We start from the raw sequence: 27,309 nt of genomic DNA on the forward strand, positions 1-27,309 counted from the left end.
CTTGGATTGTCATTTGGGTCATCATATGCAAAACCATACTTTCAATTTTAGGTCTTAGAAAGATTAGCGATAGATTTGTACTATACAAGAGAGAACACATTTTAGCCAAGAAACTGATAGTAAGAAACTAGAGCCAAAAGCTTTATCTCACATTTGGAAGAGTAGTGGGGCTTGTGTTGTTCCAAATGCATACTCCATTCTCATCTCCTATCCTTGTATTTTTATTTTCAGCTTAAACAAAGCACCAGAATACATTTGAAAGCTGATACTATGCAGAATTTTGATACAACTCATATTTCAGATGATTGTAGCATTCACAGATAAATAGAGGTGGTTAATTATGTTCAGTTTTATGTCTTAGGACAAAATAAATATTGCATTCACTTCACTTCTGTGATGGTTGTGTTTTCTGTGATTGTACAGCTTAGAAAATAATGTCAGTGTATTGGATTTGTGTAATTTTGAAAGGTAACTCCTCTTCCAACTAAAGACAAAGCTAATCTGGCTAATTCATAACTCAAATAATGTTAGTGTAAAGAATATTGTAAAGTTTACCATATGTGTGAATTACAGAGAGAAGAACTGCCTATCTGAATATATGAATGAAAAAATTAGAAGTTATTTAACCTTTTTTGGCAGCTGCTTCTTCTTCCTTTTTTTTCTGTTCTTCAATAATTTTCATCTTTTCTTCATATTCATCAGCTCTTGTTTTCCATTCAACCCTGTTGTTTTGAAGACCATCAAACATGGGTGTAATTTCCTTGTGAAATCTTGAGAATTCCTATGCAAGCAATTGAATGTAATGAATTAGAAATGTGAAAACACTGTTGATTTGTAAAGTATGAATTTCTGGAAATGCTGCTTTGCGGAGAAAGCATTTGCTTTAATTTTTCTATTAAAAATAATTATTTCTGTATGCTGTATGAATTAAGTTTAAATGATAGTTTGTGGTTTTGACTTGTTTGTTTGTTTGTTTTGCAACTACTCGTTCCATTTCTGTTAGCTGGTTTTCTATAGAATTGAAAAGATGTTTTATAATAATGCCACTATCTGCCAGTGCATGTTTGTGAGCGTGTTTTTGGCCAAGCAGTGGTGGCATATTATTGAAAAGATTGTGTTGGGATAATAATGCCATATTGCACACATACTGTTAGAATATATCTGAGTTATATGCTGCACATTTTAGTATCTTCCCTAATTCACATTTGAAAGTCTGGTTGATATAATAAAATTATAACTTTGATACTTGATATTTCCTGATATGTTTATCAATATCAGGATATAGAAAAAGTCTAGTATTTTGTAGTATATTCTAGGCAGATTAGGATGTACCTAATTATGCTGAAATATTGCATGATACTTTTTTGTGTAACATTTTGAGATAATGTTAAAGGCTAAATGGAGATTAAGGAAGTTGGCATTGAAGTGCTTTCCAGAAAATATGCGGTGGCTCTCCTTACAGAACATTGTGAATTTTCTGTTCCTTTAGGTGTGCCATTAACTGATTTCTCTAACCATCTACATGTCATGTGTTTATATTAAGTAGGACTTTAAAGAACCAGAGTGGGCTTTCTAATTCAGTCTTTCAAGGAAGGTAGTAGCAATAACTTAGTGCCCTCCAGTTGCATTGAGATCTTCTGTTGGTAACCATGTCTTGAATGTGCTTTGTGAGAGCAATTCTTCTAAATCTAAAAGACTGAAAAAATGTGGTAGTGATAGCGGTTTACCCAATAAATAAGAATCCTGCAACTGTCTAAAATTCAGTGGGAAAACAAACTAGAAGAAATGTTCTTACCTTGTACACAAAAGTGCACACAAAATCTATGAAACCAACTTGGAGCTTAGGTAGTTCATCACCTTTGTTTCTGTCCATCATGGGCTAGAACAGAATAGCAGTAATTTAGATCATGCAGAGATCATGCTTTTTGGTTATAATGAACTAATAATCATTGTTATCTATTCAGTATTTAAATAATAGACAATATTGCTTAACACAGTTGAATTATTTAGTACTTACAATTGGTTGTTGCTGTAGTACAGTTCGTTCCAGGTCACCTTGCTCCCAAAATTCATTTGCAACCATGAGGGCAACCTGAAAAATCATAATTCAAAGGAAATGTATGCCATAAAATGTAGATCTGAATGAATAAATAAATGAAGAAAGGTAAGAACAAGGCTTTCCAGAAAAAGAAATAATAATAACGTTGATTGTCTCAGAACTGGCATATTACTGTTTAAATAAACATACTGTCGATTTACCACTAAGCTATTATTACTAACTTCACATCCACAGAAGAGGATTTGTTTCTTGCTAGCTGTTTTATTACTGAGTAGCTTAAAAAGTTCTCCAGAAATAGAGAGTTTTAGTCAAAGACAATAGAATTCTACCATTTAATCCTTGAGAGAGTTGAGCACTTCTGTTAGGAATTGTAAACACTTTCTGGTGTATTTAAGGCTTTCTCCAGCAAATGATTATCTTCTATTTTTACATGCTGGCACAGACTATCTAAAAGATAGATTTGGGAGTTGAAATTAGATGATCTTTAAGGGACAAACCCAAGTCAATCTATGATTCCATGTTTTTCATGATTACCATCATCAGCAGTACCATGACAATATTAGCAATGCAACAGAATCTGTTCCTGTGATGCATAAAATCTTGGAATCATTGAATGGCTTGGGTTGGAAGGGACCTTAAAGCCCATCCAATTCCAAACCCCCTTCCATTGGCAGGGTTGCCACCCACTAGATCAGGCTGCCCAGGGCCCCATCCAACCTGGCCTTGAACATCTCCATTGATGGGGCATCCACAGCTTTCCTAGACAGTCTGTTCCAGTAACTCACCACCCTCTGAGTAAAATGTTTCCTCCTTAGAAATTACTTAGAAGACTCCACAACCATCTTGTGTTTTGATTATGCATTGCTAAAACCTATACCTGTAAAATTAATGGATGAATTTGAGCGTGATGGTCAGTAAGTACTGAAGTATTTGAAGTACTTAACTGCAAGGCAGTGTCACATTTTATTACTGAATTTATTCTTAGCATGATTAAGCTACTTTGAAGCACCAAGATCTACAGAATAGGTGCATTTAATTCAGTTTTTTTCTGTTGTGAAATCTGTACCTTAGAAATACCTGAAAAATAGCAGAAGTTGGATTACACTAATATAGTGTAAGTAACATTTAAGGACAGCTAGAACAGCTGACAGATTTGGGGAGGGCAGTTTTAGCTGAATGACAAGTAAAAAAGGGGATATAGCCCTTGTACTCTCAGTGATAGAAGCACCGAGCTTGATTTTTAGAAAGGCAGTTGGGTGCAAATAGTTATATATCTATCAAATTATAATAAGTATTGTGTTTGGGTTTTTTTGTTTGTTTGTTTTTTCATGACATTGGGCACAAGTGGGCAACAAAACATAGCAAATGCAGGATTATCGGTTGAAAAGTACTTACCTTACTTTGCACCTCCCAAGGCTTGGTTATAGCAGACAAGTCACATCCGGTCATCATCATAGCCCTTTGAAAGCAAGGGGTAAAAATAATTAGAATGACGAAAGGGAAAAAAAAAAAAAAAGCCACAACAGCAACAAAAAAAGCCACCAGCAAAAGTTCCATATTTTAAGCTATTTAGATAAATAAGATGCAATTAGATAACTTTTTGAGAAGACTTATTTAAAATCATGGTTATGCTCATCATCAGATGATAACAACAAATCTCAACTTGCATAACTTGCCCAAATACTTTTGAAATCTGTTTGTAGTTAACTGATTGAATAAAAAGCAAGATATTAACCACCTACATGATGACTTCCTTTTTGGTTGGGTCAATAGATATATATTTAATTGCCTCCTCTTCTGTTTCCATTTTTTCAATTGCATCCACAATCTTTTGAAACATAGTCCTTTTCCTGTGAAAACATACAGATAAACCATAAACAAAAATCCTGCATTATGAATAAAACAGAAAACAAATCCCATATTTCTCGTATACATGCTTTTCCAAAGTTGCATCCTAGTCATAGTAGTCTCAAACTGACACCTTCTTCCCCCTGATCTCTAAGTTTCCATTTAACCTAACACATTTATATTTTGCTGTATACCCCTGATGTATGAAGCACTATTTCAAAGATCCAATAACAAGTTTCCTGACTCTGCATATTAAACTGTTCAAAGTGACATTAAATGTTTCTTTACTATTATGTTTTCCTTCATTCCTTCCAGCATTTCATTACATTCCCTTCAGCTATGTAATTAAACATGAAAAGAGAAGCAAATACTAACAACTGTCTCCTCAAATATTCTAAAAAATCCTTGACTGAGAAGTACTCTGAAAAATCTGTCTTTTTACTGCTTAATGAATCTTTTAGTTTGCATTTCAAATGTAAGAAATAATGAGATAAGTTTTCATTGAAATTTAGTAATGGCCACTGAACATCTTACTGAATTGTTTCCAGGCTCCTAGCTTTAAAGCATCCCACTCATGAGACATCTGGACCAACAAACAAACAATAGTCTCAATAACCTTTACAAAAACATGTTATGATAGTAAAGTTGGGTGGATATTTTTTTATTTGAGGTCTTTGGCATATTTAGCACTGGGATCAGTTGATGTCTGTTTTTAACCCAGAATCTCAATTTCTTTTTCATAAGCATGCTCCTGTTCAATAAGAGTAATCGCAGTATGGTACACTAAATATCACACATGCAGACAATTTTATCATTAGGCTACAAAATTTACAATTCTGAAATATATCTGCTGTAACTTAATGCACATTTGAATTACCTACTAGATGTATACAAAGTATTATAGACACACTTTGAAATTTGAAAGATTATAATGAAAATAAGAATGTCTTGGTTGTTGTTGTTTTTTTTTTTTTAATGAGAATTAGACTTATTAAAAGCAGTTTAAAATACTGGTCTGTACTCTGCATATAACAAAAACTACAGCTGTAAATAGCATAGGACTGACATTTTTTCAGTAGGAAGTTACACAGAATTTAGTACTTACTTGAAATACAAAGCCAAGTCAGTTGCTATTATTGCAACTTCAAATAAGTGTAGAACGGTTTCAAACTGGCGCTTATTTAGGTTCTGGAAGATGTTTAAACTCTGCAAGATGGAAAGTTTACGAATTCAATTCCTCTTATAAAACTGTCTTTGCTTTGTACTCTATAGGCTGCCCGATAGGACAGTATACCAAAACTGTATGTATGGTCGACTATACGCTCTAAATCAAAATAACACAAGAAATGAAAAGTTCTTCAGAGGTGGCCCTCATTCAAAAGTAGTTTTTAAGCTTTTAAATACTGTTATTTATCTGTCAGTTACAGCTGCAGAAATGTCTGAGACTGAGATACAAATATGCACATCCTGGTGTATATTTTTCACAACCATGTCATATATACTAACCAAATCTTTACCACCTTTTAAGAGGAAAGATGGAAAAGTGAAAAATGTTTTTGGAAAAAGAAAAGCGGGATCAGCTGGCACAGAAGCTGGGAGAGAGAACTAGAAGGAGTCAGATTGGGACTGCATGGAATCGTTAAGGTTGGATGGGATCTAAATAAATGGCTAAATACTGTGTAGGGAGATCCAAACTGCTGCCTCCAGAGGCTGCACAAATAACTAAATTCATATTGACTTGGACTGCTATTGTTATATTTAAATTAAAATCAAATAAAATCACCCATATTCTATATAATGCATCAAGAAATGGCTGCTTTGTCTTGTTTCTTTGCCAGTCACATCCGTGGATCTGAGAGTTTTTCTAGACCTCTTCTTCCTGTTAGCCTGGCTCTGCACAATTGCCTGTGGTGTTACTCAGGCCCTGCTTCTGCAAAGTGCAGTGTCCTTTTTCCCAAGCAAAGGGAATGGAAGCACCACACCCCGGTTTCCCTTCTTTTCTTAACTGAGGAGAACATGGGCATTGTGGTCCCCCTGTTCAGCACCTTCAAAATCCTAACAATCAAAAATCAATGGTTGTTCCCCGTATCTCACAATTGAAAAAGTGCACCATCTCCATCAATAAAGGTAATTTATATTATTATTATTTTAAAGTAACAGATCTGTTTTGTGGATGTTTTTCTCAGACATAGAAGTGAGTGCCTTCTATAGTGCTTGCTGCAAACAAGTGGGATGGAAGATCCTCAAGATTTCAGGTCTACACAGTTATATATTTTCATTATTATTTCCCTGAAAAAAATATATAGTAAATAGTTTTAAATAGACTTTTTGCTTTTAGCTAGGGCAGAGCCAGGCACTGCTGAGGGAGGAACGGCTGTCCCATGCAGGAGGTACAGGGCTCTGCAGGGCCGACATTTTGTTGAGCCTGAGGGGAGCAACATGGCGCCGCTGTTGCCCTGTGGGAACGCCTGTGCCCACCCACAGAGTGGAGCAGAACTCTGAACTGTGGCAGCAAAAAAGGGGAAAACCACCTGAGGGTGGCAGAAGGGAAAGGAGAAAGCATCTGCCTATTTCAAGAGAGATCTGCAGTAGGAACTGCCACAGAGCCGTGATGCTGCCTGACCTGTTTTAAAGAGATGGGGTGGGGGGAGGGCCTGGTCTGGGGGTGAGGACACCCTCCGTAAACAGGAGCTCCATCCATTTGTTCCTCCCTGCCAGAGCCAGCAACTAAACTCAGACCTAACACAGGTGCAGCTGTTTAATTATAGTACCTTGTGTTTTCTACTCCAACTTCAGCTGTTTGTGAGAGGCATGTGAGTGAGGCCTACAGGACAAGCTGCTTTTCTCTAAAAGTGGACAGTGAGTAAGAATTTGGTTTAAACTCCTGAATTTGAGCATAATTTCTTAATCTGGAATTAGAGAAATGAATAAGGCCTGTAAACAATTTGTGATTTATTTGGATCTTTTGTGTTGATTGCTGTAAGTAGAAGATTCATGCAAACATACCTCATCTTGCAGTAGGGTTTTACTGTATTCCAGGTGATGTCTTTCTAAAATGGAAGAGCCGTGAAGCTTTGCTAGTGGAGCAGCTGATCTGTTAAAAAAGATATAATTGCTTATAGTATTTTGAGGCAATATTTGTGATTCAGAATTCAGATTTTTGGGATTAAAATACTTCTGCTATTGATCTGCTTATTCAGTAGCTTAAAATATCTCTTACACACTAGTATGAGGCAGAGCAAGAAGTATGTTTTTTTGTCTTTGCTCTTGCGATGGTAAAGACAGATATTAGAGATTTCAGTGCCTGCTGAAAATCAGCTGTACTTTTGAAAACCTCTCTATTTAATCTTATATATTCCATTCTGCTGTTTGTTTAATCTATGTGATTTCTGCATATTTTAAAAATAATCTTAAGCCATTGTTTAGTATTTATTGTGTGGCGTGACTTTTATCTGTAATTACTGTGGAGCATGTCCCCTTTGATTTTAACTTAATGTATGTTGAATCTGAAGTAACAATATAATGGAATTTAATTCCTTTATCCCTTTGGCTCCTCCCTTCTCCCAGAATCACTGATTTATGAACTGTGCAAGTCCTGATTGCTCAGATGTGTTTAGTCTTATCACAGAGCTCAAAGAATCCCACTGACCTTGGGCTAATCTTCAAGGTAATTCTGGTTCAGACTACAGCAGTGGGAGGAAGGGAGAAATATCCTATCTATGCTCCAGGTTGTTCTCCATGTTGAGAAGTGTATTTTCCTCCTTTCTTCCCTTGGCTAAAAAATTGTTTCCTGAGTTATACCAAGGTGTATTGGTATAGGCTCCCTGTGTTTTCTGCCTTTGCAGATGAGGTCAACTTCCAGGCTGTAGTGCTAAAGCTGATGGGTTTTATAAATAGCTTTACTGTGTATGACCTCAAGTAGAGGGCTTTCAGCTAGGGAAGACCATACTAGGAAGATTTAAAAACCCCTTAAACTTATTTGGATGAGAGGCAGTCAGCTGAATAAGAATCAGCATCTGTCATACTCTCTCTCCTACGTCACCTGGAGAATCCCAGAGAATAATCAGAAAATCCCCTAACGTCACTGCTCCAGCATGTGGTCTGAAACTCCTCTCCTGGGCTGAGTGTGTCCAGGGACAGAGGAGGAGGATGAATCATTCTGGAGATGCAGTTAGTGGAAATAATACTCTCAGAAAATTATCGTTTGAATCTCCTGGCCCACACAACATTCTGAGAATCCTGTGTTCTCTGGCTAGCACACAGAAGAACTACCAAATCACTCAAAAGACTAAACAGTAGATTGCTCACTCTTCAACAGTGGGCACTACCATGATTTGTAAAGCTGTAATAAACAGGTAAATTTAAAATAATATGGATTTATATTATTTCATTATGATAATTTACTAGCAACAAGGGAAAGATCACAAATAAGCCTTTTTGTACATTTAGAACACAAAGGAACATGAATTGCAAAGCTTAACTTTGTGGTATATAACTTACTGGTATGTGAGCCCTGTGGCAGAAACCAAGCTCATAGTTTTGAACTGTACATAATGTGAGGAGATCATATCTCAAGAAAGGACCTATGTCAATCAGTAAACTCACTGGAGGGAGCAAAAAAGCTAGGTGAATCAGCCAGTAGAACACTGAGAAAAGAATGCACCTAAATTCCTGTCTCTTTCTAAGCTGGCCTTTGCATATTCTAGATCCTGAATCTTTCTCCAGAAAAATGCTTTTACCCTATCTTGAAAGATAAATAAAAAATTCCATTTAGGTACTTTCTACTCTTTTTATTGAAGCTAATTTTGACTTACCACCAGTGTAGTAAGACAGAGCACTGAAGTTTAATTTTGGAGCTTCCTGACTGAGGCAGTCAGATAAGTAATAGGAGTTCATCTGCCGTATGCTTAGATTGTCTATAGAGATTGATGATGCTTTCTTTTTAAAATCCTAAAAATTCCTTCTTGTGATAGTTAAAACAACTGACTATCTTAAAAATGAATTGTAACTCCAGCAGATCCTTCTAAGATTCTGCTTTTGAGGTTTCTCATTGTTTCAGTTGCCATGACAAATTCTCAGAGGCAGAAATCTTCTGTATGATGAATATCAATCAATGGCTTAGGTTGGAGGGGACCTTGAGGATTATCTAATTCCAACTCTCCTGCCATGGGCAGGGTTGTCACTCACTAGATCTGGCTGCCCAGGATCCGATCCAACCTGGCTTTATGTGCCTCCAGAGATGGGGCATCCACAGCTTCTCTGGGCAGCCTGTGCCAGTGCCTCTGAGTTTAAAAAAAAAATAAAAAATAAAAAATAAAAATAAAAATCTGCCTAATAACTAACCTAAATCTCCCCTCTTTTAGTTTAAAGCCATTACCCCTTGTACTGTCATTATCAGATCATGTAAAAAGTTGGTCTCCCTCCTGCTTGCAAGCTTCCTTCAAGTATGGAAGGCTGCAGTGATGTCTCCCTAGAGCCTTCTCTTCTTCAATCTAAACAAGCTCAGCTCCCTCAGTCTTTCTTCAAGTCCCTTCATGCTAGATATTCATGGAATACCTACAGTATATTTTTGCATGTGTTAACTTGTTCTTCCTCTTGCCACTCAAAGTACTGCACAGCCATATATTTGTATTTACCAAAACTGTTAATTTTACTTACTTCATTTGATACAAGTTATTGGTCCCTCTGTGATCAATGTCATGGCAGAAAGCAGCAGCAACCATGGCAAAGGCTTCTAGATCAGTGTAGTATTTCTTTATTCTACCTGTCTGTAAAGGAAAACAAACAATTATTACTGTGCACCTTCCTTGAAAGGAAAGCTAAGTAATGAATGTAAGGTTGATATTAGCAAAATTACCATCAGCAAAGTAAACATTGTTTGTCCCACGTTGAAGCCATGTCTCCAGTTGTGGTAAGTGATATCTCGATAACCTTTCCTAACTGTGTACATCCATCTTGTAAGGACCTAGTATGAATAAAAGTGGTTGAGACTGTGCTGTTCACTGAAATGAAATTATGGAATTTCTATAAAATTAATGGAATGTTCCATAAAATTACTGGAATAATATGTTTTTTTTTTAATAAAAATAATTAAACTATGCATTATGTAAATGCATATTGATTTAATTCCTTGAAGAGGTCAAGTAAGTTCAGGATCAATTTAAGTCTTTATGACAATTGTGCAAATATTAAGAATGTTGTTATTCATACCACTCATGCTTTAGTATGGCTTACTCTTATAATAAGGAACCTACAATCAGTCTGCTATATTAAAAGAAATACAAACGACAAAATAAATCAAACCTCTGCTGGGACTTTGAACTTTTCAACAACATTTATCTCAAAGAACAGTCGTATTCCGCAAGTTATCAAGCCATGTTCTGTAACAGGAAAGTCACTGAAGCGGAATTCATATAGTTCTAAATCTTTGGGATCGGGTAATTCTTCTTTCTGTTAGGAAGAGTCAAAAGCAGAAGGATTTTTATGGCAAGTACAAAGTTGAACAAGCTGTTTCCTTACTTCATTGGGAACACTGCATAAGGACAATATGCTTACTGTATCTTCAAAACCTAATATGTATTACGTTTTGAAACACAATGGTGATACTAGTCTTCTTTTCCAAGAGGATAGGTAAGAATGTTGCCCAGATGGTTTTTCTTCCTGCCCTTAGTTTCAACACAATTGGTCGGGACCATCTCAGCATTTCCTCAGTGAGGAAATCTCAGGTCTTGGGGTTCTTCCTTCCTGGTATAAAATCTTGTGATTTCTCCACTTCTAGCCTGGTCTCAGAGTTGCAGTTCTCTTTCACAATCAAAATTATTCAACAAGCCCTTCTCTTCTTGGTAAATGTTGCCATTTCTTTTGAATCTTATGACTTATGAGTACTGATGGAGCAGTGACCAAAAAATAACCTTCCTAGAACAAAACATGGTTTTAATTTAACAGTAGAATGAAGTATGACAGCTTTTTTTTTTAATGACAGAAGGCTTGCTTACATGCTTATCTACTACTAGCCTTGTCTTCTCTTGGAGAACCTACAGCCAAGCAAAGTTTCCTGTACATTTTTTATTCTCTGGCGTTCTGGTGGTTGCTTCTCTATGACCTACTCTCCAAATTAGTCTGCCATACCTTGTCTCCTATGACAATCTTTGTGTCTGTATTAACCTATGTACACTTAATAGAGAAACCTGTAGGGTTTGTTTGGCAGTGGAAAATCCTAGAACTTTAAAAATTCACAATTAATAGTCTAAATGGTGAGTAATCTTACTTTTTTGTCTGCCTAGATTCTTGACTGCTTTGCTTTTGAACGATCTCCAACTAAAAATTCAAGGCTAAAATGTACAAAGCTTGTAGAATTCAAAATTGTTATCTTTTACTTCAAATCCCTTAGAGTCCTTTGCTTTTTACTGCTGTGGTTGCTGGTAGATTACAATTGTCTTCTGTAATTTACAACAGCCTGTTCTGAACAATTGTGCTCCCTTATGAAAATGAAAGCACATTTCAGAAGTAGTGGACAGTGTAAGTTCATAATCTTATCCTCCACATGCAAGGGAAAATGAGTGGATGACATGCAGGGATATTTCTCTCCCAGAAGGGCAGATACAGAGCTTATGTCAGCTCTCTCATGAGGTGAAGAGCTTTCGAAAAGAATTCTAAAATTCAGAGGATGAAAACGTTGAGAAGCTTGTTCTAAATTTCCAAGTGCCTATTTTGTATACATTTTATAGATTCACATTGAATAGCCTCACTGGTGATAGTGACATTGGCAAACTGTTCTGTAGCAATTTTCATTTATATATCCCAAAAATCTAAGGAGAGCAGCAGTATATTTGAAAGGATATGCTCCAATCCAAAAAATTAATTCAGGGAAGTCTGATACAACTCAAAAATAGATTATATGATCACAGTGACCCCCTTCCACCACACAGTCAATAAATGATCTCCATTATACAGATAAGGAAAATTGTAACTAAATCTATTTGCCCCTGGACAATGTATTTCAACAAATGAGGCTGAGCAACTATAGAACAGCATTTATTTCTCCCTTGGTTGAATTTCCCTTTAAATTTACTCTGATCTGAGGTCAAGGACAAGGAAACCTGTAACAGTGGTGTTTTAAGACCCATTACTTTGTGAATCATCAGATCTAGAAACACCTGCTTTATCTCATTAGCAATCTGGGATTCCAGGCCTTATAATAGGATAAAGCACTTGCATGTAGCCTTGGCAGTACAGAATATACTAGAGCTTTTGATTTGTGACACCACGGTGTTGAAAGAACTCATTCTACTTGCTTTCTAGAATTTAAAAATTCATACAATATTATAACATTTGGAAGTCTGCACTATCCCAATTACTTGTTACTATACAAGTAGAAAGATTTGGTAAAGTTTATTGATGTTTACTTTAGCAGGTATGTGAAGCTACTCCGTGTGCATTGATGTTTTTTTGGTTTCACAACATACAAGCTGCATGAACATCTTTTCTGTGGGAGCCGGTGAAACTTCAACACCATTGCACTCTGGCATATACATTAACTAGAAGTAGCTTCATGAGATCTGTTCCCTATGGCTAGATCTACATTAGGAAATGTGGTATAGTAGGAGGAAATGTGTGGTGGCTGGTAGTAGAAGTCAACCATCTTGCATGTATCTGATATTTCTTTTTTGGTCTGGTTCTGTATTTATACATTTACAGTTGAACTTCATTACTTTCCTGAAGCACACCTTTTGGTTTTATTTCAGTTAGACCATGTATGCTTCAAGACTGTTCTGCAAGGAAAAACAAAGTGCAGTAAGTAGGCACAAAAGGAGTTTATGCTTCAAGAAGGCATTCCCCTTCTGGGCTGAAGAACCAAGGCAGCCAGAAGTGTGCACAGTCTAGAAGGAAAATGGCTCATTTTTGTTTTAGCAGAAGGAGAGATTTAATTGCTTAGGTCAAATCTGTTTCAGCACTGCGAAGTATCATATTGCTGCATTTGGACTTCTTCGCCTAGGGAGATGCAGGATAGTTATGGGCAAGTAGGTTAGTTCTACAGAAACTCCTGTATGTGTTCTCTTACTCAAAATGGAAGAGACCTTGCATCATTATACCTTCTGTTATTTTCAAAATGAAATAAATGTGTAGCACTGTTCATGTAGCATTCACCACTTTAAATGTTAATTGGTATAAATCTTTCTATATAATTCTGGCTATCCAGGAATATTAAAACATGTATCGGAGACAGTGCTTCCTTGTAGGTAACAGTGGAGTCTGTACATGAAGAAACTGAAGAAGTTGAAAATGTACTATTAAATCAAATTAGCTCCATCTAGTTGTGGAATTGATAGCTAGTATCAGTGGTATTAAGCAGAATTTATCTATATACAGCTTTTTGAATAAGAGCCATTGCTATTTGATGTCAGCATGCTTCTGGAAGTCAAATTTTCATTTACTGACTTACCAAAATCCTGATAAGATCTTTTTCATCACATTCTTCTATACTCTTTACATTTAATTTCTCTTTGTATTTCTGAAAATGAAAATGAACAATACATTCAGGTTTTGTGTAGCAAATTTCTTACTTCAATTTTGTGGACAGAAACTCACCAGTATAGATTCAACTTCAGTAGGAGTAGCCTTTGTCTGGTACATAAGCATTTCCTGAGCAATGTCTTTTCTATTTTCAAGCTTGTTCATTTTATCATAAGTGTCAGTATTTAAAACAGACCACCCAAGGAACTGTGTAAGAGTCTGGAACAAAACAAAGCAAAGGTTAGGTGACAGCATGACAATAAAATTGAACTGCCAATTTAAACTTAATTCTTACAATTTACATTCCGGTCATGCTCTTTAAAACTCAATTCGACCTGTTAGAAGACTTTACCTTCCCATCAACAGGTGCCATGTGACCTTTGCAGCTTTTAAGGATGTTGTTTGTTTAAACCTGTGCCCATATTCCCACCTTATATATTATAAGGGCCCATATTCCCATCTTATATACAGGAGTTTGAGGCTTATAACATTTAGGTTAGCTTGGGGGGCTTGAATACAATGTGTAATATCATATCTTTCCAAATACCTGATCTCCCTTAGAGTTCATGATTGTAGGCATGTTCATTGGTAAGCAGCATGCCATGCCTGCTAATATTTGGCATTTGGACATTGTCCTTTATATTAATATGCTTTAACTTTTCGCTAGCCCTGCAGTGGTCAGGGAGTTTGACTAGAAGATCTTCAAAAGTTCCTTGCATCTGAACTGCTCCATTCCATCCGATTTTTAACCCACTCACATTAATTATGAACATTGACCATCATTAAAGAGTCAAACGACTTAAAAATATCTGACTTTGGTTCATTATTGGAATGTAAATGATCTCATAAATTTTCTCTTTTATAAATGGAGAAAAAAATCTCTCATCCTTAAGAAACTATGGTGAGGAAGATAGTCTTTTGGTCAGATGTAAATATAGCCTGCTAAAAAATTGTTAAGTTAGCATCATATGGCTTCCTAGGGTCTGTAATCCTATTATACTTACTTCAATTATCTGTTCATCATACTCATCAAAAGGTTTTCCATCTTTCCTGTTGTAGAATGTTGCAACTCCCACAATTTCTTCTTTTTTGTTGACAATAGGCAATGAAAGGACATTTTTGATAACCCATCCAGTCTCATCCACAGGTCCTTTCTATAGAAAAGGCAGAGAGGAAGAAATATTGCACGTTTCTTTGAAAGTAGTAATACAGCTATTAATATAGGCCATGTAGCATTAAGTCCCATGAATCACAAAGAAAGGAGAAATTTTTCATGTACTCAATCATATAACTAATTTGTGGAAGGATTTAGCATATTTTTCCACGATGTTTCTAACTATATACATTACTAGAATTACCTGAAATGTGAAATATTCATCTGCTGGTGCATTCATCATGTTACAAATCTGCAATATAAAGAAAGGGAGACATTATTTAAGGGAAATATAGCATGCATCATGACTTGGCCTGTGTTGTTTTTTTTATTAAAAAAAAAAAAAAAAAAAAAGGATAGATATTTTAAGCTAAAAGCAGTGAGCATTCTACAAAGAGTAAAACTGTTCTTATTAATTTAGTTGTGGGTATTCTTACGTATAATTTTGGAGCATTTACACCAAAGTGCCTCATGTATGGAACCTCACAATGCATAAGCATAAATGTTGAGAAAACTTCTGTGCCAGTTTTCTGTGACTTGGGAATTATAGAAGTAAATAATGTGAATACTACCTCAAAAGACTATGTCTTTATTGCTATTAAAAATGACATAGAATTACAAATAGCTGTCACTCACAATGACTTTGAATTACAAGTCTTGGCTATGCTGTGTGCCATGCTAAACCAGTGCTGTACCAGTATGGAGCTGCACATACTTTCTAGCTGATCTGGCCCAGCCCACGTTTTCCAACTTACTGCTACACAGAAGACATGAGAAAAGGAAAGAAAAAAAACTTTTAACGGTGTATATTTAGACATTTACTGTGAGTAATAGTTCACACATTTGGAAAGAAATATGCACCATGCAAATTCCTCTAATGTTACCATAATTGGAGGGAAATTATCTTGGTATTTTGGATATTAGTGCTGTGGGTTTGTCTCCATACAGGCTACTGATTCAAATAACTTTGGAAGCAGTGCAGTATTTTCAGATAATTTGGGTGTGGGAAGTTTTGGTTGTTTTTTGTTTGTTTGTTTGTTTTTTTTTTTTTCAATCAGAAGAACTTCATGTATTAAGACAGGTAGTTTTTACTTTTGGTATGAACTTACAAATCCATTTTCAGCAACATATGTTGGCAATCCACTGATAAGACACCAGTGATCTGCTGGAGGTGACCTTTAGAGAGAGAATGAAATTAGATGATTTTTGCAGATACAGACATGCTAGTATTCTATCCCAGCAGTAAATCTAATTACCACACATTAACAGGCTGCCAAGGAATACTCACGGAATGACTTTGATTTCTTCTTTCCCATGCAAGATGTAGTCAATAATCTTATAAAAGTTGACTTCCTAAACAAAAAGAGAAAAACATCTAAGTTACCTGTACAACATCAATGTCAAAGTTAAGATTCATTAAAAGAAAAATTAATATCCTCACTCTTCCATCAGGTGTCTTAGGACCTTTGTAAGGCTCTGCCTCCCCCAGCCGAATGGGCCATTCATCATAGAACTCCTGAGAAAATAATACACAGATGTTAGCAAAATTAAAAATCTGTTCAGTGTTCAGAGATAACATGAGATTTATGGATAACAATCTTATTTTTCACTGTCCACAAGAGTTTTATGGACACATTTCAGGAAAACAAACAAACAAACGACAAAGTATATTCCAGGCAAGAAATAGTAACCATTAAATTTCAGACTAATACGAAGCTTGTCTCTTCACTTATACACTTGACTTGTTTTAGTAGATAGCAATTTATAAAACAGTAATCAGACTACACTTCTCCCTTCTTTCTTTACTCAGAATTGTATGATAAATTCAAAAAATGATTTTATAATGTTTATCATGGTTGTATGCTTTGCCATGCTTATTTTGCATCTGATTTTTGTAACTCGGTTAGATTTTGTATAAATTATCTCAAAGGTTTAGAAAGGATCGTATTTTTACATCTTGGAGAGAACTACACTAGAAATAGGCAGAACCAGTGAATGAGAAGGACAGATTTTATAATTTACAGTTAGGAGTAAGGCATTTCTGGCAGGTAGGCAAAATGAATGTTACCTTCTCTTTAGTCATGTCCAGCAGACCAACAGAATATCTTTCACAGTTTAAATACATTCGAATAGTATACAGTGCTTTGTGAAACTGCCTTTCTATGTCTGTTAGCTCTTCAAATACTTTGTTGGCGGACCACAAAAGCATCTATTTGCAAGAAAAGAGAAAGAGAGTAAGTCAACAGTAAAATGCATTTGAATGGAACAAACAAACCTACACATACGAATGACAGGCATCCCAAAATAAAGCAATAAGTTGAATTACTGTTATCAAAGAAATAAGTAAATAAGATGTTTTTCTTACTCAAATAAGCATGTGAGACTATTGGACAGTGAGAATAATGGTTTCATGCGAAAACAAAGTAGTATCATTTACAAATTCTTCTGTACCTGACTTCTTCGGGATTCAATGTTGTAGAGATATGACGTATGATGGTTTCTTAAGACCAAAGATATAAAATTGAGGTATTTTTTAAAGACCTAAAAATGACAAAACAAAAAGCCAAAAATAAGACATTTTCAAATCAAGAGGTAGATTCATCCAAACTATTTGGTGAACTAGTGACTGTGCTGTTGTGTAATAGGAGTTTATTACCTCTTCATCCTCTTTTGAGAACTCACTGGCATTTAATTTGTTGAGAGCCATGACAACAGCAAGCACCTCTTTACCCTGCGTGATTGGGATTGCCAACATATTGACAGTTGTATAACCAGTTTTTTTGTCCAGAAAGTCCGAAAAATGGTTATTCTGGAAAAAAAAAAAAATCAAAAGCAGAGTTTAAATACATTACAGTTAATTATTATACCAAAAGTAAACGGTTATTGTATTTCATAATTTATATTTGCAATGATATAAGCACAATTTCACAGTGCGGTAAATTGATACTGCCCAAAATATTATCATTATTTAGTACAGTGTCACAGAGTTGCATGTAAATACATTTTTAAGAATTGGTTATGAATGTGGATACTGCAATCAAGTTCAAGATATATTTGAGGAATTAAAAGCTCAAATAAAGTGGAGCTTTAAATATGAATTTGTGGGTACCTAATAGTTTAATGTATGTGGTGTGCATGTAAGAGATTTACTTCGTAACTGCATTAATATTTATTATATTCATTTATTTCTGTAGATAAAATGAATGATACTATCCCATCACACGGTATTAAAAACTATGTGTGAAACTATTTACAATCTTTGTGGCTAAAAATGCATCTGGCAGGGAGGCATCCCCAGCTGATGCATGCCTGACTTAGCCATGTGTTGTTGCAGGAGAAAGCTATAGGGATGTCTCACTTAACTGAATTCCTGATCTCTTAATACTTAAAAGGGACCTGTATACACAAAGTGAGTCGAATCATCTGGATGTGGCAGCTGAGTCTTAATTTCTTTAACTGAAGGTACAAATAGTGGTGCTTGGGAAGAAGCACTTTGGTCACAAGATTTTTAGAGATGGCAGGAAAATTTTAAAGGATGCAAGTCTATGTCAATAAACAAAAAGATCTGTAACCACAAGCCAACCTGAACTGTGCCCGGATAGTTCAGTGCAGATAGGTAAAAATACCTCATAATACACTGATAACTTTTTCACAGCATATACAAAGACTTGAATCATATGATTTTTTTGTATGCAAGCAAAATTTTGTGTATTAAGACCTTTCAATATTGAAAATTTTGCTCATAATTGGTAGTAGTTTGTTCCCAGTCAAGATTTTAACATATTTTCTCCTGAGAACATAAGCTCCTTTGGCTTTGAAGAAAATCACTTTTCATAATGTCTGGAAAATCCTGTTCAGAATCAAATAATCTTTTAGTATCAGAGTCAGAATAATGTCTTTCTGCTCCTATGATTATACTAAGGCAGACAATTTATTTGAGCCTGACCTTATAAATGGAGTCATCTTTTAGAGTGATGTTGTGAATTTTCAACTTTAAGTTAAATCATAAAACAGACTTTAAAAAGATGGGGGAAAGGAGGTTTGTTCATAATTTTCTATATTTGCAAGTGTTTTCTACTAGCTTCTTTTGAAGCTAAGATACATAGCCTGTTACTGTACCACAGTACTCTGTAGACAGATGCTAATCTGTGCAATGCATCCTGGACTTGCACTAAGCTAGGACCAGCTTACATGAGAGGAAAATCAGGACCCCTCGCTGTGTTTATCTTTCTGTTACAGGTGATTAAAAAGATGACTGGAGAGGGGTTTGACAGCTGACTGCTATTCTAGCCAGTTTACTTGAAATGACTAATTCATTTTTCTTCATTCTCTATGCCAGGACACCAGCTTTATCTCATTGTAACTTACAAATACTACACATTATTATGATAAACCTTTTACCAATGAGTTATAAACATAATGCTCTATGTTTGCTTAATTTAGATAACTTTAGATAACTTTGATTTCTTTATGTTCTATTTAAATGGTAGCAGTGGAATTTACAAAAAAGTAATTCACTGCTGTGAAGAGTGTGATTATACCTCTGTGAAAGGGAAAAATCAGTTATTTCTAAAAATATTTTTTATTTTCCTTGGATGGTGTTTATTAATAAGCTTGCCTGCTGAGACACAGCTGACTGTGAACTGTAGCTACACAGCTGTAAGTTTGTGTTGGTAATAAGATCAAATGGAGAAAAAGTCACTTCTCTGGGAAGCAGGGGTATTACAAAAAGAAAGTTAGTTTTCAGACTATATGACCAGATAATAATTTTTAATTATATAAATCATTGTTTTGTTTTCAAAAATCAGTGTTACTGTATTAGTTCTGGAAAGTTCTTATTGATGGACCATCTAGAAGAAGAAACCATCTTGTCTCTCTTATTTCATGGTTCTCCCTCCTATTCTTATCTTAGGAGAGAGATGTTCATCTATGTATCCTTTTGCTATTTCTTTCCAAATGAATTCTGCCTCATTGGCTGGTTCCTTAAGCAAACTATAAAAAAAAAAAAGAATTCTCCAGAATTTTTAAACTTTCACAGGCTTTATTCTGTGCCAAATTTTAAAACATAATGAACACCATTGTTCTAATGTTTGTTCAATCATATTGTATTTATAATGGAACTGCATCTCTCATTTCACAACATTATCTTAGGATTTGCAACACTCTGTTCCTTAACACTGCACTGTCTTGAGCATTTCTGAATGGCAAAATGCAGCCTGAGTCAACTGAGCTTGACAATACTGCAAACCTCCACATCAAACTCCACAACATAAATTACTCAGTGAGTGTAAATTTGATCAAAAACATCCAAAATTATTCTAAGTAATGAGATAGTGTGATCCTTGTTAATATGGAAAGATAGAGAAAGGGAGATATTTGAGAAGAAAATCAGTTGAAAGCATAAAGGAATATGGATCCTTCTTCCCTATTTGGTCAGTCAGGGTGAAGGCTGATTATATTCGTTCATCTGAGGCAAGAGGAACAGCAGTTCAAAGTTGCCAGTAAATGAGGCTTTTCACATTTCCAGTGTACTTTTTCCCTTTTGATTGCTTATTATCTGGTCCACCATCAACATCTTCATTATGCATTTGATTCGCCTATTAGGAAACAAGACTTCTTCATGAACTTTGCTTCCTTGACTGGAGCCCTACTTGGAAACGATATGATGTAATTTTGTGTTTCACAGGCAACATTTACACCTTGGTTTGCATATCAACTCTCACTCAAAAAACTCTTCCTGTTTCTCCCTTACTGTGTTGCCTCTGAGCGATGCATCAGTACCTTACTGTGCAGCCAGTTCCCCATTTTAAGTTTGGCAAAGTGCCTCTAACGCCACAGTGGAGGAGAAATGGAAAGACTTAATCCTACAGCTGAGGTGTTAGTGCCAAGACAGCCAATGCCTATTTTCCTCCATCTTTCTGGGAGCTCATGCAGTTATGACTAATTTGTTACTATGCTCATTGTGGATTGGAGGTTCTGGGTTGCATAGGTGAGTTCAGAGTGGCAAAATACATGGATGGCAAGGAATGGGTCTGAAGCAGTATCACAGAATCATAGCATGGCCTGGGTTGAAAAGACCTCAAAGATCATCTAGTTTCAATCACCCTGCTGTGGGCAGGGTCACCAACCACTAGACCAGTAGTGGAGCAGAAACTACAGGAACTTCTGTCATCAGGAGCCAGTGTCACACTGTCTTTATTACACCTTTCTTTGCACCATCTTTACATGTTTCTGCTTTTCTTTCTGATAGCCTTGCTGTATTTTTTCCCATTCCTGATATTGTGTTCTCACACTGATTGTCTTCCATTGATTCAGATTTCTTAAAAAACATTTTCACTGCTGAGCTGTAGGGAATTGGTGTGTTATATTGCTGTACCTCATGTTTCTGCTTATCTTAATTTCAACTCACAAATGTTTTTGTTTCATAATGATGTACTTAATTATAAATGGAATATAAAAGACATCTACCATCAGATAGGACAAATCAGTCTGATTCAAGACAAAAATCAATTAGTTAAATTGGCCATTCACTGGGCCACATTCAAAAAAATTGTTTTCAGGAATGTAGGACAGCTATAGTTTAACATGAAACTTGCTAGTGTTACATAACAAATTGAATTTGGTATCTTAAAGATCTCAAGAGTTTTGAAAATCAAAGCAAATAAAAATAGATAAGGAATTATGAGCACTTGAGGATTAAACATTTTCATTTATGTCACTGACATTCCTGCTTTTTATTGCCAAAAGTTGCAGATGTTTTGCTACTTTATGAAGTATTATTACATTTCTTTGAGTAATTTTTTCACATAAAACAAGAAAATAAGCCTAAAGGGGAACTTTTCACTTTAGTATTTAATTTTTATTTTTTCATTTTGGCAGCTTTTCTCTTTAAACACAAGTTAATTCAAGGAAAGAAGGAAAGATGTGAATTTCACCCCCTCCCCCCCTTCTCCTGGAAAACATGATTAGTAGCAATTGGTTCCGGTATTAAAATATTTTCTTGACTGAAACTTTGTCGTTATAATAGATTGTAACAGATTTCCATTTTCCCATTTAATATTTGCTATTTTAAGTATTGAATTTATGACAGTCTTTTTATTATCAAGATGGCAAGGTGAGATAGAGGTGCAGATATTAACATGTAGACACAATGCAAGTTCTAGCCAGGTAAAAACCTACCTCTCCATTTTTTCCTTGTGTTTAGTTTATGCTGGGAAGCATTCAGGAAGGCAGAACTTCTGAAGCACTATGCAAAGATGCATAGAAATAAGATGCTCTTCTAATTTCTTCTAATCCTAAGAATTTTGAGTTTGTTTCTCAAGAATTTCCCTCCAAAGTTGTTTTAACAATCTAACTGGCCTATGAAACTTTACTTAACTTACTGTGTTTCATCAGTATGTTGGATGTTTGGGGTTCTTCTTCAAGACCACATTCCTAGCGGATGAGAACTGAGACATCTCATTACAAAATGGCAGGCCTGCTACCAGCTTAACCACAAAGTGACTCCCACTCTTCCTTCTTCTTCCTCCCTAATCCCTTCCCACTACTATTCTCAGGTCAGTGAGTTGTGTCCTTTACCCTCTTGCACTTCCCCAGTGCTCTGTATTTTTGACGTGGATGAGCACAATTCCACCAATCTCTTCTTGCTCTAGGATGCAAACTAAGATCAATGCCAGGTCCCAGGACTACTGCTGTACATTACCAGAATGACTGTACGCCCAGCAGCTGGACATTGGCTTGGTGTCCAGACCTCCTCACTGCAGTGTGACTGTTCTGAGTGGCACTGAGCTGCCACATCATGCTTCCACTTGCTCTCTTCTGTCTTCAGATAATCTTTAAGTTATTTTTACAATGCTGTGTAGATTCTAGAAAAAGGTTGGAGTGTCTCTTCTTCATTCCAGGCTCCAGAGTTTGATGCATTCCCATGATTCTGAAAATCCTGTCACTTCAGAAAGTTTCAATATGAAAACATCTCCCACTTTTTAATTGAAGAGAAATAGAGCTCCAGAAGGAAAGACTCATGCAAATGGAGGCTGCCTCAATTTACCAAGGGTTGATGCAGAAATTTACCACTTGAAGATGCATTTAAGATTATTTGTTTTGCAGGTTCCCGTTGGTTAAATTAGGTGCCACAGTGATCAGTGCTCTGGCTGTTCAATCTGAGATGGAAGCATTGAATTTCTCAATGCTCTGTTGTTTATTCATTCATAATTTAAATATATAGTGGATAAAAGCAAATATATATACTATTTATGTTGGCTTGTTACAGAGAATGTGGGATTTTAATTCCTCAGAAGATCTTGTTTTACGTCTTACTTCTATCTGGAAATAATACCCTATGAAAAGATGTAACTTAAAATCTTTATCATTTTGTCAGTGTTATCAGATAATTTTTATGGGATACTAATGGGCGTATCAGATTTTATGCAGTCTGTTATTTTACTTTGGAATGTTTAAGTAGCATACTCTGCTAGGCCTTGGGAACGATTTGAGGCCAGTCATTACAGCAGTGGTCCTGCCTGCCTCCTGTTTCTCACTGCTGTTAAATCCTGGATTAAATACTATTAGCTCTTGCTGTCAACAAGTCTTTAATCTTGTGGGGGGGGAGTCTGTTCTTGCTACTAAGTTAATTATGAAAGGTCTGTATCTTTTCCTCCTGCTTTTCTTTTCTGTAGCATTAGTCAGGATGAGGAGCTTCCTCACGTTTATTGGTACTTTTCCAGGCTGAAGGAGGTAATCTCTCAAGAACTGGCTACCAGGCGCTAAAAGTGAAGTCCCATGTCCCAAAGATTGATTGCAGTTGCGATCTTTTGTTCTGTTTCTTCCTCTTATAAAGAGGTGGTGATTAAAGCACCACAGTGTCTCACTGTGGGTTTGACAGTGTTACCAGGAGCTTAAGACTTTTTTTTGTTTGGATATGGATTGTGTCAGCAATAGAGTGTGGTTAGACATGACATCCTTAAAGCACTGTAGCCATCATTCATTCTGCATTTTGTATTCGTTGTGCGTTTGTATTTTGACAAGACACCGGGGCAAAATTTTTCTCAGATTTAACTCCACTTGTCATATTTTTGCTCAGGATTTAAGTAGCAGACAATCTAGTTTGACAGAGGTGCAAGCGAAGTGATTTGAAAATTAATGCTTGTTTCAAAATTATGATAAAGGCTTCGGTGGCTGACTTTCTTTTGCCACGGACTGACTATATTCCTTAAATATTACTGGCTAAACTTGCACTTTGCTTTTTACAAAGATAAAGATTCTGATGACGTTAGTAGGAGCTTTGCCTGTGCAGAGTGTGGATTTGGACACTGGGTATTTTTTTTTTTCTAATTGAGTGGTAATGCTGATAGTAATGAGACCTTCATGTTAATTTTTAAATAACAAATGTTGGTTCCAGAAAAATCCCTTTGAGTTTTGTAATTAACTTGTAAAATGTTAACACTTCAGTGACATTCAGTTACTAAATGTGGATTAATAGCTCCATAGTTTGGTTGTATTTTTTAAGTGTGGCCTAATGGCATGGACCTCAGTAATCCTGAGAGAGTAAATGAATGCCGAAGATGACTTCAGAGTGGTTAAATAACAGATGAACAGGTATTCATCAAGCATTAATTCATTTATGCAGGCAAAATGAATATTTAGCAGTGCTAGATAGACAAAGAGATTCTCTTATTTACGTTATATTTCTCACAGAATTCTGAACAAGTCCTACTGAAAGCACAGAAATGTTTGAGCAGCCCTGCTCTGGGTGCCTCTCACATAATGATATTTAGGAGCAGTGCAGTGTCTGATAAAAGGCACATCTTTCTTGATCCTTCTGATCTTTTCTCATGTAATCAGCCTTATGAATTTAGAAGGATTATCCTCCAATCTCCGAATGTGGTGGTAAGAGGCAGTCATATGCTTCTTGTCAGAGCAGCAGCCACCAAAGAAAGCAACCTAGTGGTTAAAAATCAACTGATTTGCTTTCTCAAATCAATCATTTTTCTGTTTATTTTCATGCTTCCTACTTATATCTTAGATAGTTTACATAGTAATGGAATGTTCTTTTCACACACATGCAGATTTTTGATTGAACTTTAAGAGTAGTACTTCCTTCCTTTATGCCTGCCAACTTTTCACATGACAAAATGTGTTACTTTTCGTTTACCTCCTGCAAAGCAATAGAAAATTGCGTTGCATGTAGGCATTCATTATTTCCATTGCTCTTAGGACACTGAGGTGGTTTCTGTCTCTAAAATCCTCTAGAATTTTAAATTGTCAGTATAGAAATATGGAAAACCAGATATCTTCTGGTATACTCATCTTTACCACCATTTGATTACACTGAGCTTTTCCACAGAAGACAAAAAAGAGGTGAAGCTGCTGCCATGTTATGATATAAGGTTAGTTGCTTTAAAAAAGATCTACAACAATCAAAGCACCTTTGTCTTTCCCTATATATTTCAAAGCCATTTATAAAGCAATTCTTATTCATGCATTTCTGTCTGATTATTCAACATAATTTCCATGTAACATTTATTATAACCCCTATCTGCACATTAAATAAACTAGGTAATTATGTGCAAATTCAACAAGAACATTGAAAACAACAGAGCAGTTCTTCTTCATAGATGGTTCTGAACACATGCTGGATCTGGACATACTCATAATTTGAAACTACTTTAAATTCATAGAGAGTCATGAAGCCAAACATATGTTGACACCATCTTCATCTGGGTTCATTTACACTGTAAGGAAGCACTCTAATTATGAAAGCTACAAATCCATTATATTCAGACACGAGTGTTTAGCAGTATCAAATGATATGGGACCTTGCAAACCTATACTGGAAAAAACAATAGGAGTCTCCTGCCTTGTTCAATAGAAACAAAAGTACTCACTGGTCTATTAATATATTCTTATATATATATATGATATATTCTAATATATATCTGATATTCTCCATTAATACAGTAAATCAGGTTTTGATTATTGTGCAAGGATACTAGAACTACTTCCCTAGGCTACATGATGCGATAGTGGGTTTTAAGCATTATTTTCTGTTGCTTTTCTCTTGCTTATATCTGGATTGCTGACTTGGGGATGTCTCAAAAGAATGGCTCCAGACCCTCAAGCCCTTTGCAGAAAGAAAGCTGAGTAAGCAAATGCACAGAAACCCATTCCCCAGGGGAAATCACTCACCTTTTTCACATCAGGTATATTAAAAAACTTCTTGGTATGAGCAACCCATCCTGCTATCCCGATGTCCAAAGGAAAAACAGTTTCGTTGTCTGGATTCACCAAATTCTCCTCAAATTTGGAAGTTGGAGTGACATTGAGAAGCCTGGTAGCTACCTCTGGAATACCATTTCGGGAACGACAAATAAACATGCTACACCGATCGGCTGCCAGCAGCTGCGACAGCCTCTGCAGGGTTTTGTGCACAGTCTTTTCCATAGAGCCTGCTTCATCCTGGATTTCTGTCAGCAGCTCAAAAAGTATGTTACACTCCTCCAGGCGAGACATGTCTTTGAAGCTTACTCCTTCCTTCACATCTCCAGGGCTCACTTGAAAGACACTTCCCAGCACTTCTGCCCTCATTTTGCGGTCAAAATATTCCTTGGCAAACTGGGGATTGTTCTCCAAGTATTTTTCAACAGCATCTTTATTTACCTCACCCATTTTTGCTGGATTGTTCTTAGGATTTCTTTCAGAACTTCATCACCATCAAAGCAGAAGTGGTAGCAAGAAGTACTAACTTGGTACTAGTAAGAAAACAGTACTTTGTACATTCTGTACAAAAGCATAGTAGATTCACCTTCCTCTGTGACTTCCAAGCCTTCTGAAACTCTTGAGATATGACAGAAGGCACTGGCTTAGTGTCTTCTTAGTGAGATCTTGGAGACTGCTAATTAAAGAGATGTCAGGACACTAAACCCCTAAGCATTCTTAGCTCATAAATCCTAAAGGAGTCATTTTAGTATTTGAAACTAACCAATGAATTCTTAGACCTTATTAACTGAGGTGTAGATGTATTCTTGTAAGTTTTCTCATTCATTTGCAATGGATAAATTCAACTATACACCCAACATTTTCCATTGAAACTTAATTCCAGGAATTCCTCTTAGATACTTATCCTACATTGTACATGTGCACAGGCGTGTACACGTGTATTTGTGAGAGGTGCTTAAAGGGAGAAAAACAGAATGTTACAAATTTTTTTTAATTGCAAAATTTGTTTTTCTTTCATTAAGTCTGGAGATGATTGAATTTATGTTACTAAAAGTGAATAATTACCAAGTTATATGTGCATAAAATGCATGAACTCCTAAAGACTTTGAAACAGTCTGAGCTTGGCCATGTCATTTATCCAGGTAAAGATGAAACAAAGGAACCAGGATATGCTTAAGCACAAACAGATATGATTTCTATGTAAATGTTTTGTTTTGTTTTTTTTTTCCAAAATTCTTAGTCCAAATGAAATAGTAAAATCAGAAAATGGCTTGAATACAAGATTGAGTTCAAAATCCAACAAAATTCTTAGTCTGTAAGCACAAATGACTAGATAGTGTCCTTCAAGAGATGCAGTTTCTTCTGTGCTTTCTTCAGAAAAAGTGGGTGATCTCTGCTCTCTTAATTGGAAATAAAAATGGTAGTAACTGACAGATACTGTGTGAAGGGAGAACCTTGAGACTGGTTGTAGTTTTATGGTATGTTTGAAGTTTCCTACCACTGGGAGTTCATAATTGCTCAC

The 27,309-nt window shown here is 35.9% G+C and overlaps 1 protein-coding gene across 2 annotated transcripts in view; it reads right to left on the reverse strand.

The window, feature by feature from the left end:
* PDE6C (phosphodiesterase 6C) overlaps positions 1 to 26,237 on the reverse strand; it is a 28,442-nt gene extending 2,205 nt beyond the window's left edge. For both annotated transcript variants that reach the window (XM_031597749.2, XM_090145217.1), the window contains exons 1-21: positions 25,758 to 26,237; positions 17,230 to 17,382; positions 17,025 to 17,114; positions 16,642 to 16,782; positions 16,015 to 16,089; positions 15,862 to 15,926; positions 15,683 to 15,749; positions 14,779 to 14,826; positions 14,425 to 14,574; positions 13,496 to 13,639; positions 13,350 to 13,418; positions 10,211 to 10,357; positions 9,765 to 9,872; positions 9,566 to 9,675; positions 6,914 to 7,001; positions 5,013 to 5,113; positions 3,802 to 3,909; positions 3,455 to 3,518; positions 2,018 to 2,092; positions 1,796 to 1,879; positions 628 to 781 (exon numbers count right to left, since the gene is read on the reverse strand). In XM_031597749.2, coding sequence (XP_031453609.2) covers positions 628 to 781; positions 1,796 to 1,879; positions 2,018 to 2,092; positions 3,455 to 3,518; positions 3,802 to 3,909; positions 5,013 to 5,113; positions 6,914 to 7,001; positions 9,566 to 9,675; positions 9,765 to 9,872; positions 10,211 to 10,357; positions 13,350 to 13,418; positions 13,496 to 13,639; positions 14,425 to 14,574; positions 14,779 to 14,826; positions 15,683 to 15,749; positions 15,862 to 15,926; positions 16,015 to 16,089; positions 16,642 to 16,782; positions 17,025 to 17,114; positions 17,230 to 17,382; positions 25,758 to 26,237 — 2,521 coding nt within the window. The remainder of the gene's footprint in view (positions 1 to 627; positions 782 to 1,795; positions 1,880 to 2,017; positions 2,093 to 3,454; positions 3,519 to 3,801; positions 3,910 to 5,012; positions 5,114 to 6,913; positions 7,002 to 9,565; positions 9,676 to 9,764; positions 9,873 to 10,210; positions 10,358 to 13,349; positions 13,419 to 13,495; positions 13,640 to 14,424; positions 14,575 to 14,778; positions 14,827 to 15,682; positions 15,750 to 15,861; positions 15,927 to 16,014; positions 16,090 to 16,641; positions 16,783 to 17,024; positions 17,115 to 17,229; positions 17,383 to 25,757) is intronic.
* Between the last annotated feature and the right edge of the window lie 1,072 nt (positions 26,238 to 27,309).

This window comes from Phasianus colchicus, chromosome 8 (genome assembly GCF_987193195.1).
Source record: "Phasianus colchicus chromosome 8, bPhaCol1.hap1.1, whole genome shotgun sequence".
NCBI lineage: Eukaryota > Metazoa > Chordata > Aves > Galliformes > Phasianidae > Phasianus > Phasianus colchicus.